The sequence below is a fragment of the Camelus bactrianus genome, chromosome 35 (assembly GCF_048773025.1).
Source record: "Camelus bactrianus isolate YW-2024 breed Bactrian camel chromosome 35, ASM4877302v1, whole genome shotgun sequence".
In the NCBI taxonomy this organism is placed as follows: Eukaryota; Metazoa; Chordata; class Mammalia; order Artiodactyla; family Camelidae; genus Camelus; species Camelus bactrianus.
In genome coordinates, this window is record NC_133573.1 from 8019714 (window position 1) to 8036904 (window position 17191).

The 17191-nt window shown below is 36.9% G+C and overlaps 1 protein-coding gene across 4 annotated transcripts in view; it reads left to right on the forward strand.

Moving 5' to 3' along the window:
* The window catches only part of ODAD2 (outer dynein arm docking complex subunit 2), a 154145-nt gene that overhangs the window by 51331 nt on the left and 85623 nt on the right, over positions 1-17191 (forward strand). For all 4 annotated transcript variants that reach the window (XR_012504139.1, XM_074358060.1, XM_074358062.1 and 1 more), the window contains exons 14-16: positions 316-426; positions 4394-4548; positions 5559-5801. Coding sequence is in view for 3 of the 4 variants with exons in the window: in XM_074358060.1 (XP_074214161.1) it covers positions 316-426; positions 4394-4548; positions 5559-5801 (509 nt within the window). In the remaining variant the exon portion in view is untranslated. The remainder of the gene's footprint in view (positions 1-315; positions 427-4393; positions 4549-5558; positions 5802-17191) is intronic.

A 17191-nucleotide genomic window follows, 5' to 3' on the forward strand; every position in this document is an offset into this window, starting at 1 on the left:
TTTGTGTCTTAATTAGTCTCACCAGACAGTTATCAACTTATTTTTTCTTTTTAAAGAACCAATTTTCAGCTGTATCATCTGTACTGTCTATGTTCTTATTAATTCCTGCTCTTTTATCATTAAAAAAAGATCATTAGTTACATTGGTACCTGGAAAATGTTGACTAAATTCTCCTATTGTTATACCAGTATGTTAATTTCAGACCATGGTGTTTATTTACTAAGAAAGTTTCTTCAGCGTCGTTATTAATAAATATGAATTGATGCTTATATTCATGTGTTATACCCATGTAAATATTGAAGTTTATTTTCCTAGGAAAACTGCCGAGCTGCCATCAAAGCAGAAAGGATAATTGAGAACCTAGTAAAGAACCTAAATAGTGAAAATGAGCAATTGCAGGAGCACTGCGCCATGGCCATCTACCAGGTACGGTGACTCAGGATGGTGCTGGAGTTCTTCGTGGAGTTTCAGGTGGTGTTTCATGAGGTCTCATTCTCTGGGGACGGTACTTAGGAATCTGCGTTTTTAAACAACCCCTAGGGATTTTCATGCACACATAGGTTTGAAAGCCACTGCCCTTTGGTAATAATAGATGCCTGGAAACGTCAGAGAGAAACCTGCTTCAACGTGTTTGATTACTTACAGTTCTATAAAACACGTCCTGTCTGCTAAAATGATGTTTTTAGTGTAAAATAGCCAAATACGTACATGGTGCCTCTCTACTGCCTTTCATACATCCTGACCCAACACAGTGGTCTTGGGAAATATATCTCCTACCAAGACATGATGGATGAGTGAGTGTGTGTTCCTGCTTTACCTTTTATTAATTTGCTCATTTTAATCTTCACTAACTTTTTGTGGGTTGTAAGTTCCATAGTGTATCAGAAAACAGAGTAGAATCGTAAACCGGAAGAAAGGCCTGGGCAAATGTGCTGGCTGCTGTTGGCACCTGTTTCTGCCTAATCAGAGTAGATCTCCTAGAGGAATGCACTTTAGAATGTGCAAAGTGGGAGAGTGCACCAGAACGATGGAGTCAGAGAAGGGGTTCGTGTCGGTGGAGGGTTGTGTTAGTTTTCTGGGGCTGCCATAACCGTATGCGCTGGGGAGCTTAAACAGCAGGAGTTTATTTCCTCACAGTCCTGGAAGCTGGAAGTCTGAGATCAGGTGTCAGCAGGGTTGGTTCCTTCTGAGGACTCTCTCTTTGGATTGCAGGCTGGCGTCTTCATGTCCACCTGTCATTCTCCCTCTGTTTTCATGTGGTCCTTCCCCTGTGTCCTAATATCCTCTTCTTGTAAGGACACCAATCATATTGGATTCAGCCTACCTCAGTGACCTTATTTAACCTTAACTACCTCTGTCACATTCTGAGGTACGGGGGTGAGGACTTCAACATCTGAGTTTTGAGGGGACACAACTCACTCATAATGAGGATATAAAGATATATATATATATATATATATATATATATACACACACACACACACACACACTACTTCCATAGTATAAGGTTATATAGTAATCTTAATGGTTACTCATATACACTCATATATAGTCATATGAGTAATCATTCAGGGTTGGCTAGAAATAGTGATTAATTTTTAAAAGTTGCAACTCAACCAGAACTGAAAGTCACTAATAGAAGATAAATTTAGCAGGTGCCTCCTGGTGTGTTACAATCAGGATTTGGTTTTTTTTTCTGTTTTTTTTTTTAACTGATGTAGAGTCAGTTACAATGTGTCAATTTCTGGTGTACAGCACAATTTCTCAGTCATGCATATGCATACGTATATTTGTTTTCATATTCTTTTTCATTAAAGTTATTACAAGATATTGAATATAGTTCCCTGTGCTATACAGAAGAAATTTGGTTTTTTGAATCTATTTTTATACATAGTGGCTAACATTTGCAAATCTCAGACTCCCAAATTTATCCCTTCCCACTCCTTTCCCCCCGGTAACTGTAGATTGTTTACTATGTCTGCGAGTCTGTTTCTGCTTTGTAGATGAGTTCATTAGTGTCCTCTTGTTTTTTTTTTTTTTAGATTCCACATATAAGTGGTATCATATGATATTTTTCTTTCTCTTTCTAGCTTACTTCACTTAGAATGATGATCTCTAGGTCCATCTATGTTACTGCAAATGGCATTATTTTATTCTTTTTTATGGCCAAGTAGTATTCCATTGCATAACTATACCACAGCTTCTTTATCCAGGCATCTGTTGATGGACATTTAGGTTGCTTCCAGGTCTTGGCTATTGTATGTAGTGCTGCTCTGAACATTGGGGTGCATATATCTTTTTGAATTAGAGTTCCCTCTGGATATATACCCAGAAGTGGGATTGCTGGATCATATGTTAAGTCTATTTTTAGTTTTTTGAGGAATCTTCACAGTGTTTCCCATAATGGCTGCACCAAACTACATTCTCAACAACAGTGTAGGAGGGTTCCCTTTTCTCCACACCCTCTCCAGCATTTATCATTTGTGGACTTTTTAATGATGGCCATTCTGACTAGTGTGAGGTGATACCTCATTGTAGTTTTGATTTGAAATTTCTCTGATAATTAGTGATACTGAGCATTTTTTCAAGTGCCCATTGGCCATTTGTATGCCTTCATTGGAGAATTGTTTAAGTCTTCTGCCCATTTTTGGATTGGGTTGTTTGTTTTTTTGTTATTAAGTTGTATAAGCTGTTTATATATTCTGAAAATTAAGCCTTTGTCAGTCGCATCATTTGCTAATATTTTCTTCCATTCCATAGGTTGTTGTTTTGTTTTGTTGATGGCTTCCTTTGCTGTGCAAAAGCTTATAAGTTTAATCAGGTCCCATTTGTTCATTTTTGCTTTTATTTCTATTTCCTGGGTAGACTGCCCTAGGAGAACATGCTAAGATTTATGTCAGAGAATGTTTTGCCTATGTTTTCTTCTAGGAGGTTTATAGTGTGTTGTCTTGTATTTAAGTCTTAAAGCCATTTTGAGTTTATTTTTGTGTATGGTATGAGGGATTGTTCTAACTTCACTGATTTACATGCCATTGTCCAGTTTTCCCAACACCACTTGCTGAAGAGACCATCTTTTCTCCATTGTATGTTCTTGCCTCCTTTCTCAAAGATTAATTGACCATAGGTCTGTGGGTTCATTTCTGGGCTCTCTATTCTGTCCCATTGATTCATATGTCTGTTTTTGTACCAATACCATGCTGTTTTGATTTCTGTAGCTCTGTAATATTGTCTGAAGTCTGGGAGGATTATTCCTCCAGCTTCATTCTTTTTCTTCAGTATTACTTTAGCAGTTCTGGGTCTTCTGTGATTCCATATAAATTTTAGGATTATTTGTTCTAGTTCTGTGAAAAATGTCATGGGTAATTGGATAGGGATCACATTAAATCTGTAGATTGCCTTGAGCAGTGTGGCCATTTCAACAGTATTGATTCTTCCAATCCAAGAGCATGGGATATCTTTCTATTTCTTCAAGTCATCTCTAATTTCCTTAATCAGTGTTTTGTAGTTCTCCATGTATAAGTCTTTCACCTCCTTGGTCAGATTTATTCCTAAGTATTTTATTGTTTTAGATGTGATTTTAAAAGGGACTGTTTCTTTTCCTGCTACTTCATTGTTAGTGTAAAGAAATGCAGTTGATTTCTGTATTTTAATCTTGTATCCTGCTACCTTGTTGAATTCTTTCATGATGAGGATTTTTGGTAGTGGCCCTCAGGGATGATGTGTGATAGGCATCACATGGCCTTAAAGACCAACTGTATGCTTAGGATAATAGCAAACCTATACCAAATTTATCATCTTTTGGCTCTACAAACTGGGAAGGATAATCAGTTGGGAACATCTATGTAGTACATATTTATTTCAAAGGATGACACAAACATATGGATAAACATATTTGAATAAAACATCAGTTGCTGTTGATATAACCCACTGCTCTGGGCATAGAAACTCTACTGGGGGAAATTCCTCACTTCTTAGATTTTGGGGTCATTGAAAATCTAACTGAATCCCTATCACTCACTCATCTACTATGTTTTCCCAAGGCTCTTGGTTACATTACTGCTGAAACCCTCCATCCTTGCATGCGGTATTCTAGGTTTCTTACTGACCTCTGCCTCTGTCTTGGTAGACGCCTAGGCTACCCCTGGACTGGCTTGGGAGGATTGCTAAGTATGTAGAAACTGCTAGACATTGCCAAAACCACAGAAAGGAAGAGAGACGCTGTCAGATAGCTGCCAGCATAGACAAGAATTATGTTTTATTTAGAGGCTCCTTCAGAGAATGATACTCTCTGAAAAGAAGTTTCATAGTTACTAGAATGGCGGCCTCTTTAGCAGTCGCTGAAAGCTTGCCACACCTTGACCAGTGACAGCCTCTGCTTTGGCTTTTTGCATAGTGTGCTGAAGACGAGGAAACCCGTCACCTGATGAGGCAGCATGGAGGACTCAAACCCCTGGCCTCTCTGCTCAGTGAAACAGACAATAAAGAACGGTTGGCCGCCGTCACGGGGGCAATATGGAAATGTTCCATCAGCAAAGAGAACACAACCAAGTAAGAGAAGGCATTCAATGTTCTGTATTAAAATGGGTCCATCAAAAAACATTTTTCTGTTGTAATGCTACTTGAATAAAGACTTGATTCTAGTGCTACTCCTGCAGTTTTCATAGATGTACATTCTGGACTAAGTTGGCAGAGTTAAGAGATTCTTAGAAATGGAAGACCCTTACTTCCCATCTCACCACCTGGCAATGATCTTCCGTGCCTCAGTAGGAATAAGGGGCTTGCTGACATAATCTCCCTGTGCCAATGGGCTGTTTTGCATTTGGGCAGCCGTTTAAATGAGAAGCATCCCTGATATTTCCTGCAGAGACCTATCAAGGTGAGGGGATGAATATTCCATTGAGTCTTTAGAGATGGAAGTGGTTCCATTCTGACAAGATGAGTCGCCTAAATGCCAACTAACCAGCTGGTCCAGAAAAGTAGTCATTTTTCAAATACGATTTCATTGAATTTTAAAGCATGTATAAATTTTATGACCATTCGATTGATTTTAATCTCTGAAGCTGTCTTTTTGTGCATTTTTAGAGTTTGCACAGTTTACGATGGATGTTCTGGGGCAACTCTTCCCTGTCTCAGGCGGATGATTTTCTTTAACAGGAAACTTACATGTTCTATTTAACACAAAAATGGTTTATTTTGCTTTGTTCATGTAAAGTAGTCCCTGTAGCCTAGGGCAAAACCCTTAAAATTGTAGGACTGTTGACATTAAGATTTAAAAGAAGTTGTAGTTTTCCTAGAAGCTGTACGGTACGGTGCTTCAGGGCACAGATGGTTGGGTGTGGATGCTGGCTTCACTGCTGATCAAGCCTCAGATTAGCCTTTTGAAAATGGGGATTATAATATTATCTACATCACAGGGTTATTGTAAAGATTGAATGAACATATAGTCGGCATTTAGTAAATTTTAGCCATTGATGTTATCACTCGTTATTATCAGCTAACTTTATACTAAAAATAACACTGTCCATCTCTTTCCCTTCCTTCCCACCCTGTGAACTTAGATTCCGCAAATACAAAGCCATTGAAACTTTGGTGGGACTTTTAACTGACCAGCCGGAAGAAGTCCTTGTGAATGTGGTTGGTGCGTTGGGAGAGTGCTGCCAAGAACAGGAGAACAGAGTCATTATCCGGAAATGTGGCGGCATCCAACCACTGGTGAAACTCCTTGTTGGAACAAACCAAGCTCTGCTTGTCAATGTCACCAAAGCAGTCGGTGCTTGTGCAGTAGAGCCCGAAAGTATGATGTAAGTGGCCCCAGAAGCTGAAAGATTTTATTTGAGGGTGTTAGGGGAAACTCTTGGGGAGTCATGGAATAGTGTCACCTCTTAGAATTGGCATGCATGAGTGATGAAAGAGTAAAATGCGTTTACATACAAATGACCACAATCATGACTTACGGAGCCAAAATGTTCCCTTGGATGAGCTGGAGGGCTGAAGCTGGGGGACTTAACATACCCAGCAATCGATCAAAACAATGGAGGAATTAGCACTAGGGGAATCATCTATATGTTATAAACATTGATAACGATGATGTACTAGTACAACTGACAAAAAGAAAAAGGAAAGGGTGGATGAGTAGGTGTGCGAATTTTATCATCTTGCACATAAATAAATCAAAAGGTAGTATTTAAAACAGTATTTTTATCTATCTATCTATCTGTCTGTCTGTCTATCTATCCATCCATCCATCCATCCATTCATCCATATCATCTCTCTCTCTTACCTAGCCATACATTCTTTTATCTGGTTATAGGTATAAAGAGATATCTGGGATAATTTATATTAGCTGTTAATGCTGGTTATTTCTGGATGGTAGGACTTGGGATCTTTTTTAGTTTCTTATTTGTATTTTCTATACAGTCTATATGATGAATATATATATACACATATATGTATATACGTCTCTATGTATACATATATATACACACACATATGTACACATAGAGATATGCACACACACATATATGTACATTATATGTATCTATGTGTATCACCTTTCAAGAATCAAAATTCTTGTTTAATACTTTGCACAATCTCATTTTATTCTGAATAGTATATAGTTGGTAAGAATATAGATTCTGGAACCAGAGCCTGGGATGCCAGTCTCACCACTTACTGACTATGTTTCCTTCAGCAAATTAAACTACTCGGTGCCTTAACTACCAAATGCATAAAATGGGGACGATCATGGTACCTGTGTCACTGGATTGTTGAAATGATTGAGTGAATTAATATACGTAAAGTGCTTACTATGTAATAGTGCTAGGTAAATACTGACTAGTGTTGTTCACATAGCAATACCTTTAATTAGTAGCAATTTAAACCAATAATACAAAAATACAAAGTTAAAGTCAGAGTATCGATGCTTACGTGTAGACGAGTCCCTTCATCCTGTGTTTCTCTTATATCAAATTAATCATGTTATTTAACTTGGTACAAATTGAGAACAAGAGGCCCCTAAATGGTGACTAACTCACTTTAGACTCTCACCTGCAATCGGGGCTTTGAGGGTGCGGGACAGACATGTCAACAGGCAGTTATAACTCAGGCCTTTGTGTGCGATGCTAAGTTTGGATTTTGTTTTAAAGCTGATTGGAGGTTATTAAAGGGTTTTAAGTGTAACCCGAAACAGAGAAGCTTGTTCAGGGGATCACTGCAGGCCAGAGGTGAAGGCGGTTTAAACTAAGCCTATGGAGTACAAGGTACTAAAGAATACAGAAATCGACAGATGAAAGGCAGATAAAGGGAGAGAACCGATCAGCCAAGGTGAGTGACTGAGCACGAGCTGTGGAGAGGAAGGCGGAGTCATGGATGGAGTTTAGGTTTCTGATGGATATGGTACCACTTACGGATACCGGGAATTCAGCTGGAGCACAGGTGAAGGAAGAATGAACTTCACCAGGGGAGAAACAAAATCAATTTGTTCATCATGATATAGTCATTGTGTAACCCAGTCCCAGGCTCAGGGTAGGCACTCAACAAACGTTTAGTGTATAATACACGAATGATGAGGTCAGTTATGGTCGGGTACACGTTGAGGTTCTTATGGGACATCTCTGGGCTAATGACTCAAGGAGGCAATGGGATATTCATGTCTAAAGCTTAGGGTAAAATTTGGGTTGGGCATAGGCTATTACAAATATTTGGTAACTTGAGTGATGAATATATGTGAGACTGTGAGGAAAAGAAAGGAAAGTGAAAATTTAAAGGGCAAAACCAGAATCCTATTGAACCCGATCTTTCAGGGAGAATGACTGGACCAGAGAAGAGGTACCTGGAAAGAAACTGAGAGGAACAGCCAGAGAGTCATGAGGGGAAGTGGAAGAGTGTGTTACCGAAAACACAAAGGGAGGAGCGTGTTTAAGGAGAGAAAGTGGTCACAAGTGTCAAACTCTATGACGAAGCCTCAAAAGATAAAGACTAAACTGTTCTTTCTTGTGCAGCAAGGAGGTTGATGAATCCTTTTGTACATGTAAATATGGTTTTCCCACAAATGCTTTTATAAATGCACAAAGTCAGTTTCAGAAAACAGCGTTTTGAGTTTGGTGAGAATCCAAGCGGCATCGTATTTCAGACATGGCTATTATTGCTAGATCTGGAGGATTTATTGAGTCTTCGAGCTTTAAGTTAAATGGTAAGAAAATGACAAATACCCCTCCCCTGTATAATTCTTAAATAATTCATAAGTTAGGAAATTGTTTTAATAACTATCAGTTTTATGTTTTAATGATTTGTCCATGGCTCTGGCTAAACCTTAGATTGCATGTCAGGATAAACATATACACTCACAGCAGAGTTTTATTGACTTTGCATCATAGAATGCATGAACAATTCTCTTCCCTTATCTGTTTTTCAGTAAGGGAGTTCGAGATTTGCAGGTACTAACTACTATATATAAAATAGATAAACAACAAAGTACTACCGTACAGCACAGGGAACAATATTCAATACTTTGTAATAGCCTATAATGAAAAAGGATATGAAAAGGAATACATATGTATAACTGAATCACTATGCTCTACACCAGAGGTTAACACAACAATGTAAACCAAGTAATTAAAAAAAGAAAAGAAAATGTGAAATTGTCAACAACAAAAAAAACCCAAACAGAAACAAAAGAAACATCTTAATGATAACAGTTTGCCTACTGAATCAAAAGTGACTTTGAAAAAACCCAATGATTTCATAAAACTCTGTGACTTTTTTCAGTACTTCAGACTCCTGCTTTTAAAGACAATATAGGTTGTTTGCTGTTAATCATGCCCTCCCCTAGGACCTACAATGGAACAACTGGTATCCTGACATATTAGATTCATGAAAAAGTAGACTTATTCATTTCATGCTGAATTTTCTTTTCTTGTTGACTTTTAATGTCTATTTGATATGTACAGGCTTCATCTGGAGGTAATTTGCCTTCAGTTATATAAAGTTTTCTGCCATTATGCTGATTGTCAGCCACTGTGTTTGTCAATGGATTAAAATTCAATACTACTGAATTTTGTATATTAATTCTATACGCTGCTACCTAATGGTGTTCTCCTACTGTTGAGTTCATTTTATCGTTAATTGTCTAGCACAGCTGTTGATGTATTGCAGCACGTGGGCCAAATCCTGTTTTTGTAAATGAAGTTTTATTGGAACATACTCCTACTCACTCAATTTTATATTGTCTTCGTAGCTTTTATACAGAGGTGAGTAGTTGTGACCGAGGCTGAGTAACCTGCAAAGACTAACATACTTACTAGCTGGCCCTTTAAAGAAAAATTTGCTGAGCTCTGCTCTCAGATGGTGCAGAGGAAGTTTCTACTTTATAAATTCTTGTTCTTTAAATTGATTTCTCTTGGCTAATTTCATTAGCTAATCCCCTACTGCAATGCTGAATGGTAATGGAGCTAGTAGGCTTCTTTGCCTTGTTCCTGATTTTAGTGGAAATGCCTCTAGTGGGTTTTTTTTATTTAAATTAGGTAAAATAATGTCTTGAGGACTAAGGTATATATATTATATAATACTTTTTAAAATCTATTTTTATTCCTAATGAGTGTGTTTTTTAAAATCAGAAATAGGTGTAGAATTTTGTCAAAGGCCTTTTTAAGCATTTCTGGAGATTATGCCCCCCGTGCTCCATGATGACTTTTCCCTCATATTTATTAATAATGGTGAATGATATTTCCAGGCTTGCAAACATTGAACCAACTTTTACTCTGAGAATAAGTTTCAAAATTCATGCTGTTGAGCATTTTTTCATGTACCTTTTGGCTTTTTGCCTGTCTTCTTTGGAGAAATGTCTCCTCAGTTTATTTGCCCATTGGAAAAATTGAATTATTTGAGGTTTTTTGCCATTGAGTTATATGAATTCCTTATATTTTTTTGAATATTAACTTCTTATCAAATATATGGCTTATTTTCTCCTGTTGCACTGATTGCCTTTTCACTTTGTGGACTGCTTCCTTTTGCAGAAACACACGTGGACAGTACCCTAGTGAAGCTATTTTCCTGTAAATTCTCAAAGGACAGCATTAGTAGATATAAAGTCCTTGGTTCCCACTTTCTTTCTTGAATTAAAAAAAAAAAAAAAACCCGCTCCATGGATGGCTTACTCCACACTTTTTCTGGGAAAATTCTGATGTTAGTCTAATTCTTTTTCCTTTGTAAGCTGTTTGATCATTTTGCTTGGAGGCCTTGAGAATTTTTTCTTCATAATCTAATACTTTTACTAGGTTTATCTTAGCGTGGATTGCTAATCATTTGGTTAATCTGAAATATAGTTTATACAGGAAAAGCGAGATAAATGCCATTTTTTCCTTTTGAAAAGTCAAATTTCAGATATATGAGTTCTCAGGAACCCTAGCAAATGCCAGTAGTTATAATGAGGGTTGTTTTCTGGACTTATTCTGAACCTGTGGGTCTTCATTATTTACTTCAGCTTCTTTTTTTTTATTTTTATTTTGTAGGGGGGGAGACAATTAGATTTATTTATTTATTTATATTTTTTAGAGGAGGTAATGGGAATTGAACCCAGGACCTTGTGCATGCTAAGCATGTGCTCTATGACTTGAGCTATACCTTCCCACCATAGTTACTTCAGTTTCTACTGTTCTTTTATAAAAAGTGCCGGGCATGCATGATTCAAAACATGCTAAAATTCTAATGTCCTAAGTTTTTCATTACTTCAGAATAACCTTAAGCCTAAAGGTCAGCTTTCAAATATAAATGCCTGCCTATAAAAGAGTTTAATTTCATGTTCTTTAGAAGATAATCAGGGGGAAAAATGTTTCTATTAATATTCTATAAATGCCCTAAGAAATTTTACGTAACAATTTGCCTAAATAATGTAGTAATTTCCTACAATTTATCCTATAAAATATTTTCCTTCCACACATTGTAAAACAAATATTTGCTGAATTGATTGTTACATGGTCTAGTGTTATGTGATCATATAATGAAAAGACTCTTTTTTATAAAACATATACACAAGGATAGAATTAAAACTTACCACAGAATCTGTAACTCTAAATTTCCTGTCTTCTGTGGTTTAAACATAATTATGTTACATTTACATAGTTTTTTTTTTTAACATTGGGTTTATTTGTTCTTTTTTAAAAGGGAAAAAAAAGTAAAGCTATGCTTGTTTGCATACAGAAGAGATTTAGTCTCTCTGTGGCTGCCCCAAAATTTCATTTACCCCAAAACCAGTCTTTGTGACCTTTTAGGGTTTACATAAGACATGAAACAAATATATGTTTTACATATTTGTATCAATAAGAACATTTTTCCTTCCTTTAAAAAAATTTTTTTGTGTTACTCATTTTTCATATGGATACTTTTAGAAGCATATGGATTCAACTGAGATACTAAAATGCCAAATGAAAAGTAATTGTGTGAATCATTTAATCTTTTGAATCTTAGTTTTCTCATTATAAAACAAGCTCTGGGAATGTTTCATTTGAGGATTATGTGGATTTTTATTTATCCCTATTATATATCTCATCCGGCCAGTTGTGATGTATGCTTAGTTTAATAGCTGAATAAATTAGCTATTCAGTATTATTTCCTGTGAGAGAGTGTGTGTATGTGTATTTACAATGAAATTAAAAACACATTTTAAAACCTTTCAATTTGTGAAATATAATATACATAAAGGAAAGTGCATAATGTAAAGGCACACATGAGTGAGTTATTGAAAAGGGAAGACTCTGTAACTGCCACCCAAGTCAAGAAGTAGAATATTGTCATTACCCTTAAAACTCCCTGGCTGCCCCTCCTTGTCACAGCCCACCCAGCATCCGTCCGTCTCTCTCCGCATGGAGAGAGCCCCTCTCCTCCCTTGTATAGTAATTCCTATCTTGCTTTGTTTTCATCATTTTATATTTGAGAATGTCTCCCCATAAAGTATGGTTTAGTTTTATTTCTATTTGGAAGCACATGGAAACAAATAGTATGTGTTTGTTTTTGTCTGACTTTTTTTGTTGTTATTCAAAATTACAGGTTACTTTGACAATCACTTGGTTAGATGCGTTTTAACAATTGTATACACTCGTGTAACCACCAGTCAAAAGAAGATATAAAACATGTCCTTCACCCAAGAAAGTGTCCTCCTGCTATCTTCCAGCCCGTCCCCACTCCCACCCTAAGCACCCACTTTCTGACCTCCATCACTAAGACTAGTTTTGCCTATTCTGGGGGTGCAGTATCTGAGTCATAGGGTAGAAATTTATCAACTTTATTAGAAACTGCCAAATAGTACGCAATAGTGGGTGTACAATTTTACGAGTTCCCATCAGTGCCAACGTTTAATGTTGCTCTTTAAAAAAAAATTAGTCCTTCTAATAGGATAAAATAGTATGTCGTTGTAGACTTCATTTGTATTTCCCTGATTACTAATGATGTTGAATAACTTTTCATCTGCTTATCTCACACGTGTGTATTATTATGTAGTCTATTCAAGTCTTTTGTTCATTTTAAATTTGAATTGTTTGTCTTTTTTTTAGGCAGTTTGAAGAGGTTCTTTGCATATTCTGGACACTAACCTATTCTTAGAATTATGTGCTGTGGAATAATTTTTCCCAGTCAGTACTAAGGCTGTCTTTTGAACAGAAACTCTTTTTTAAGAGCCAGTAATATTTTATATTTTAAAATTTATTTTAAATTGTTTTTAGAGTTTAGTTTAAGTATAGTTGACTTAGAATGTCGTGTTAGTTTCAGGTGTACAGCAAAGTGATTCAGTTATGTGTGTGTGTGTGTATGTGTGTGTATGTTCTTTTTCAGATTCTTTTCAATTATAGGTTATTCCAAGATATTGAATATAGTTCTCTGTGCTATATCTAGTTTATGTATAGTGTGCATCTGTTAATCCCAAACTCCTAATTCATCCCTCCTGTTTCCTCCTTTTGTAACCATAAGTTTATTTTCTATGTCTGTGAGGCTATTTTGAGCAGAAAAATTTTAATTTTATGAAATTAAATTTATCAGTATTTCCTTCATGGCTAGTGTTCTTGTGTACTATATATCTCAAACCAGTTTTTAACTATGGTGTGACAAGTGCTCAAACCCTGCCATGCTTCTTGCAGCCCCCAAATATGCTGATCATCTCATGACTCAGTCTGAGGCCCAGCTCTGCCTGAGACACCTCTCTTTGCTGCCCACTCACCTTCCTGGCCTGCAGACTCCTTATTCACTTGCCTTAGTCTATAAACATATAATTTAGATACTCCTGATGAAGTTGAGATAGGGATTTAAATTGACAATTAAAATGTGGATTTCTTACAATATTCTGTCACTAGTGTATGGGAAATCTTTGTTGCCTAAATTAGAACCAGTTATTTCATAGAACACATAGGGTGTCAATGCAAGTTTATTTAAACCCAAATATACTAGATTGTCTTTTCTACCTCTACTGTAACATGGTACCCGTGCACTCAAGTGCGGCTGTGTGCCTGGATAAAATCAGAACGTTGTGGCTCAATAATTTATAATATATTTCTAGTATGTACGAGTAACTTGATAGTACACTCTAAATGAAATGTCTAAATACTCTAAATCTTGACTTAGCCTAATTACTGTATATAGATAGAACCACAGCTCAATCTAAGGTTATCTGCATATTTATCAACTTTGGGGATGAAGCTATTATTAATTGCATATCTGCTTGTAACTATGTTGGGTATCTCACTAATGATGGGTCAGTACATCCTGATTTTAACAGCTTAGGGAGCCCAAGCTTTAGGAGATTGAATATTCGCCCAACACCGAGGTTGTAAGTGGTGGCCCTGGCATTTGCGTGCATGCTGTACAAGGATCTAGTCTATGTTCTTTCTGTGATACCAGGATACACACTTAGGCACCGATTACTCTTCAACTGATTCCTATTTTGTTATCTTGAGGAGTACCTACTTAATAACGATCATAACCACTCCAAATACAGGTATAAATGTAACTTTATCCAATAATAAATTTAAATGTTGATTATTTAGGGAAAGAGTTTATTTTACTACTCCAAATATTTGGGGGTACTTACAGTTACATCGGACCATTTTATTCTTCTTCTGTGTCCAAGGGTGGGTGTCTTTGTCATACGGTGACCATCCATATTAGCATTTGCAGTGGTTCATTTTACTCTCTGCTTTGGTTGAACCTTCCCTCACCTGCCTTTAATGCACTTGTCTCAACCATGTGCATTTTTTTCGTAAAGGGAAGAAAAGATAAAGTCTCTCTTATTTGCTTATAGAATTAACACATTATACAGCATTGGTTAAGGAGCTTTATCTGCTTTCTCGTTGCATGATGAGCATGTGTGAGTAGATGTCCTCTAGGCCAACACCGGAATCTGATGAATGTCATGATGACTGAGCAACTTTCACGTAATGCTTAAGAATGGCTAGTTCTCCCTGCCAAGGACTGCACTAGGTACTGGAACACTTCCCTGCAGCTGGCTCCCCAACCCCTGCAGGGTTACTGCTCAGATGACAGCTTCACTGACACTCTTCCCGTGCACCCTCCACCTCCACCCCACCACCCAGTGTCCCCCTTCTCTGTCTTATTTTTCTCCAGTCACTTATCGACATTTCATATACTACGCAGATTTCTCCTTCATTCTTTGTCTCTTCCCAAAAGAACATGAGCTCCAAGAGAGCAAGGATTTCCATTTGCTTTCAAGATAGTAAAATTCTCACTGCCTCAAAAATTGCTGGACCCATGATATGTGCTCTCAATATTTACTGTATCAATGCATTATTTTTCTGAGGGAAAGTTTTGAGAGCTTTCCTATAACATTGTTTACACAACTGTAAAAGGCTAGACTAGCGTTCTACTTTACCAAGACCAGGAAATTCTGGGACACACATGAAATACTGCTGCATTCACATCTTTTCTCCTAATTTGGTCTCCCATGGCCTCTTTAAAAGAATATGTGAAGATAAACATAAAAACTTTGAGAATTTTTATAAAAAAAGTAAAATTCTTTTCCAATCATAGTTTTTCACAGGCATCATTAATTCTGACACCCATTTATACTTCCATTTTTACTGAATTGCCAACTTGGTTTCCAAACCTATAGCTTTCAGTTGCATCTTATAAGGTGGCTTAAGAACATTACATTCTTTTAGGCTAAACACATTTAGTTTGAGCCACTGTCAGATGATAGTATTTTTCAGCATAATTATCAGCAAATATGGTGAAATTTTTAGAAAAGGTGCAAAACTATGGTTTCAAAATAGATGTATTGGCATTGCCATTAAGAAATTCTGCAAACTTAGCCATGCCGGCTTTGTGGATGCAAACTGTCCACATTTATTCATATATGTGGCCTCAACACACAGGCAAGCCAGCCAGACTCCTTAACAATCCTGGCAAGCATTAATATAACAAAAGAAACTGAGAACCATAACAAGCAGCTGTGTCTTTTTTGGTTTGTTTGGGTGTTTTGTGTTTTTTTAAATAGCCAGACTATGAATATGTATTCATCTTTCAAGAACCGGTCTTTTGTCAGTGGCACAGTTTGATTCCTATGATAAAGTTGAAGATTTTGAAAACATATAATTCAGTTTTGTTTTCATAATGTCAAAGAGCTAATGTAAAATTCTATCGATAATAAAAACGGGAAGAACTATTGCCCTGCTGGAAATGAATTCAGAGCAGGATCTAATCAAATTAAAGAACTGTACAAAAGGAGATAGACCCATTGAAAATGGACAGTGGTGTAATTAATCTCACGTATAAGCCCATCACGGTATATGCAAAAATTAATAAAGTTGTAAAGATCTATGAAAATGCACGTTCAACTTAGAGGCAACTACAAGTGAAAATTTACTGGTTAGATTTTGAATTTGAACATTTACTTCCAAGTATGAAATTAAAATTAATGTGTGTTGGGAAAGATTTTTGATTCATCGGGAAAGGAGTAAGCAAAGGCTGTCTTGTTTTGATTAGTTAACAAAAATTATTCTGACCAGAGGCTCTTAGGAACAAAACTTTGTATTTCCCCAGGAGCAATGATTCAGTATTTACCAATTCACTGTTTGCAGTGATTTGCTAGAACATAACTACCCCAGGGGACAAGAATTAACTGTATCTGTCATTTCTGTATTCTTAGCACGAAGGGTTTAGTAGATGGCCAAAGAGTTTTATGAGCAAACATCTGAATGTAGGAATAAACCAGCTCACTGGAAATGGTCAATGCTGGTTTCAGGAACTGGGGCTTTAACACCATGGAGGCAGTGGGAAGCTGCTGGAAGCTTTTTCTCCTGGGAGTGATCTTTCAGTTGTGAACTGTTCACTAGGCGTTGATTGAACATGCTCAGTGGTGTGATGCACAGAATGAATGTCCCTGGGGCCCTGCTCCCAAGGAGATGTTTTAGAAGCTCTAAAAACTCCTTTAGTAAGATTAATTTCACAGGAATTTTAAGGATGGATTGGAATTGAGAGAAACTGAAGACACAAAACCAAGTTAGGCAGTATGGTAGCAATCCTGCTATGAGGCGGTAAAGACCAGGACTTGGAGCTGGCAGGGAGAACAGAGAAATAGGGGAGAGATACCTGAGTTACTCGAAGTAAAAATCCACAGTGTATGACTCGATACAGAGGTGTGGGGACAAAATTAAACTCTGAAGTCTGCTACCCCTGACTTTGTCAGTTCCTCTGTTTGCACATGTTCCTCAAAAATGTTTTCCTCATTCAAAGTTATTACTCTGTACTGTGCTGTGTCTTTTAAGACATCTGTAATGGGGTCACAATCCTTGTTCATTATAACTAAGCGAAGGGATTGCCTAGGGTTTGGGGTGAGGGTCAAGGACAAGACATCTAGTTTTGCAATGAATAGTGACTTTTTATAGTTAATTGTGAAATTTTGGTGGTGGGGGGGAGTTCAGAGTTGAATTATCACCCTTTTTAATGGAAAATGCATGTCATCCAAATGACTTCCACTCTAATGACAAGTTATATCCAGCACTGAAGAGCTAAATATTACTAATGCAAATATTATTGCCACACTGGTGAGGGAGCAGGACAGATCATCATTCACTATTGTTCATTGAGAAACCGCATGTGAAAAAATACATAAATGGATTTCCATTAATTATGTTTCAGAGGCAAATGTAAACCAGTAAGTTTTTATAAGTTTGTAAATACTTCATTGTGAAGT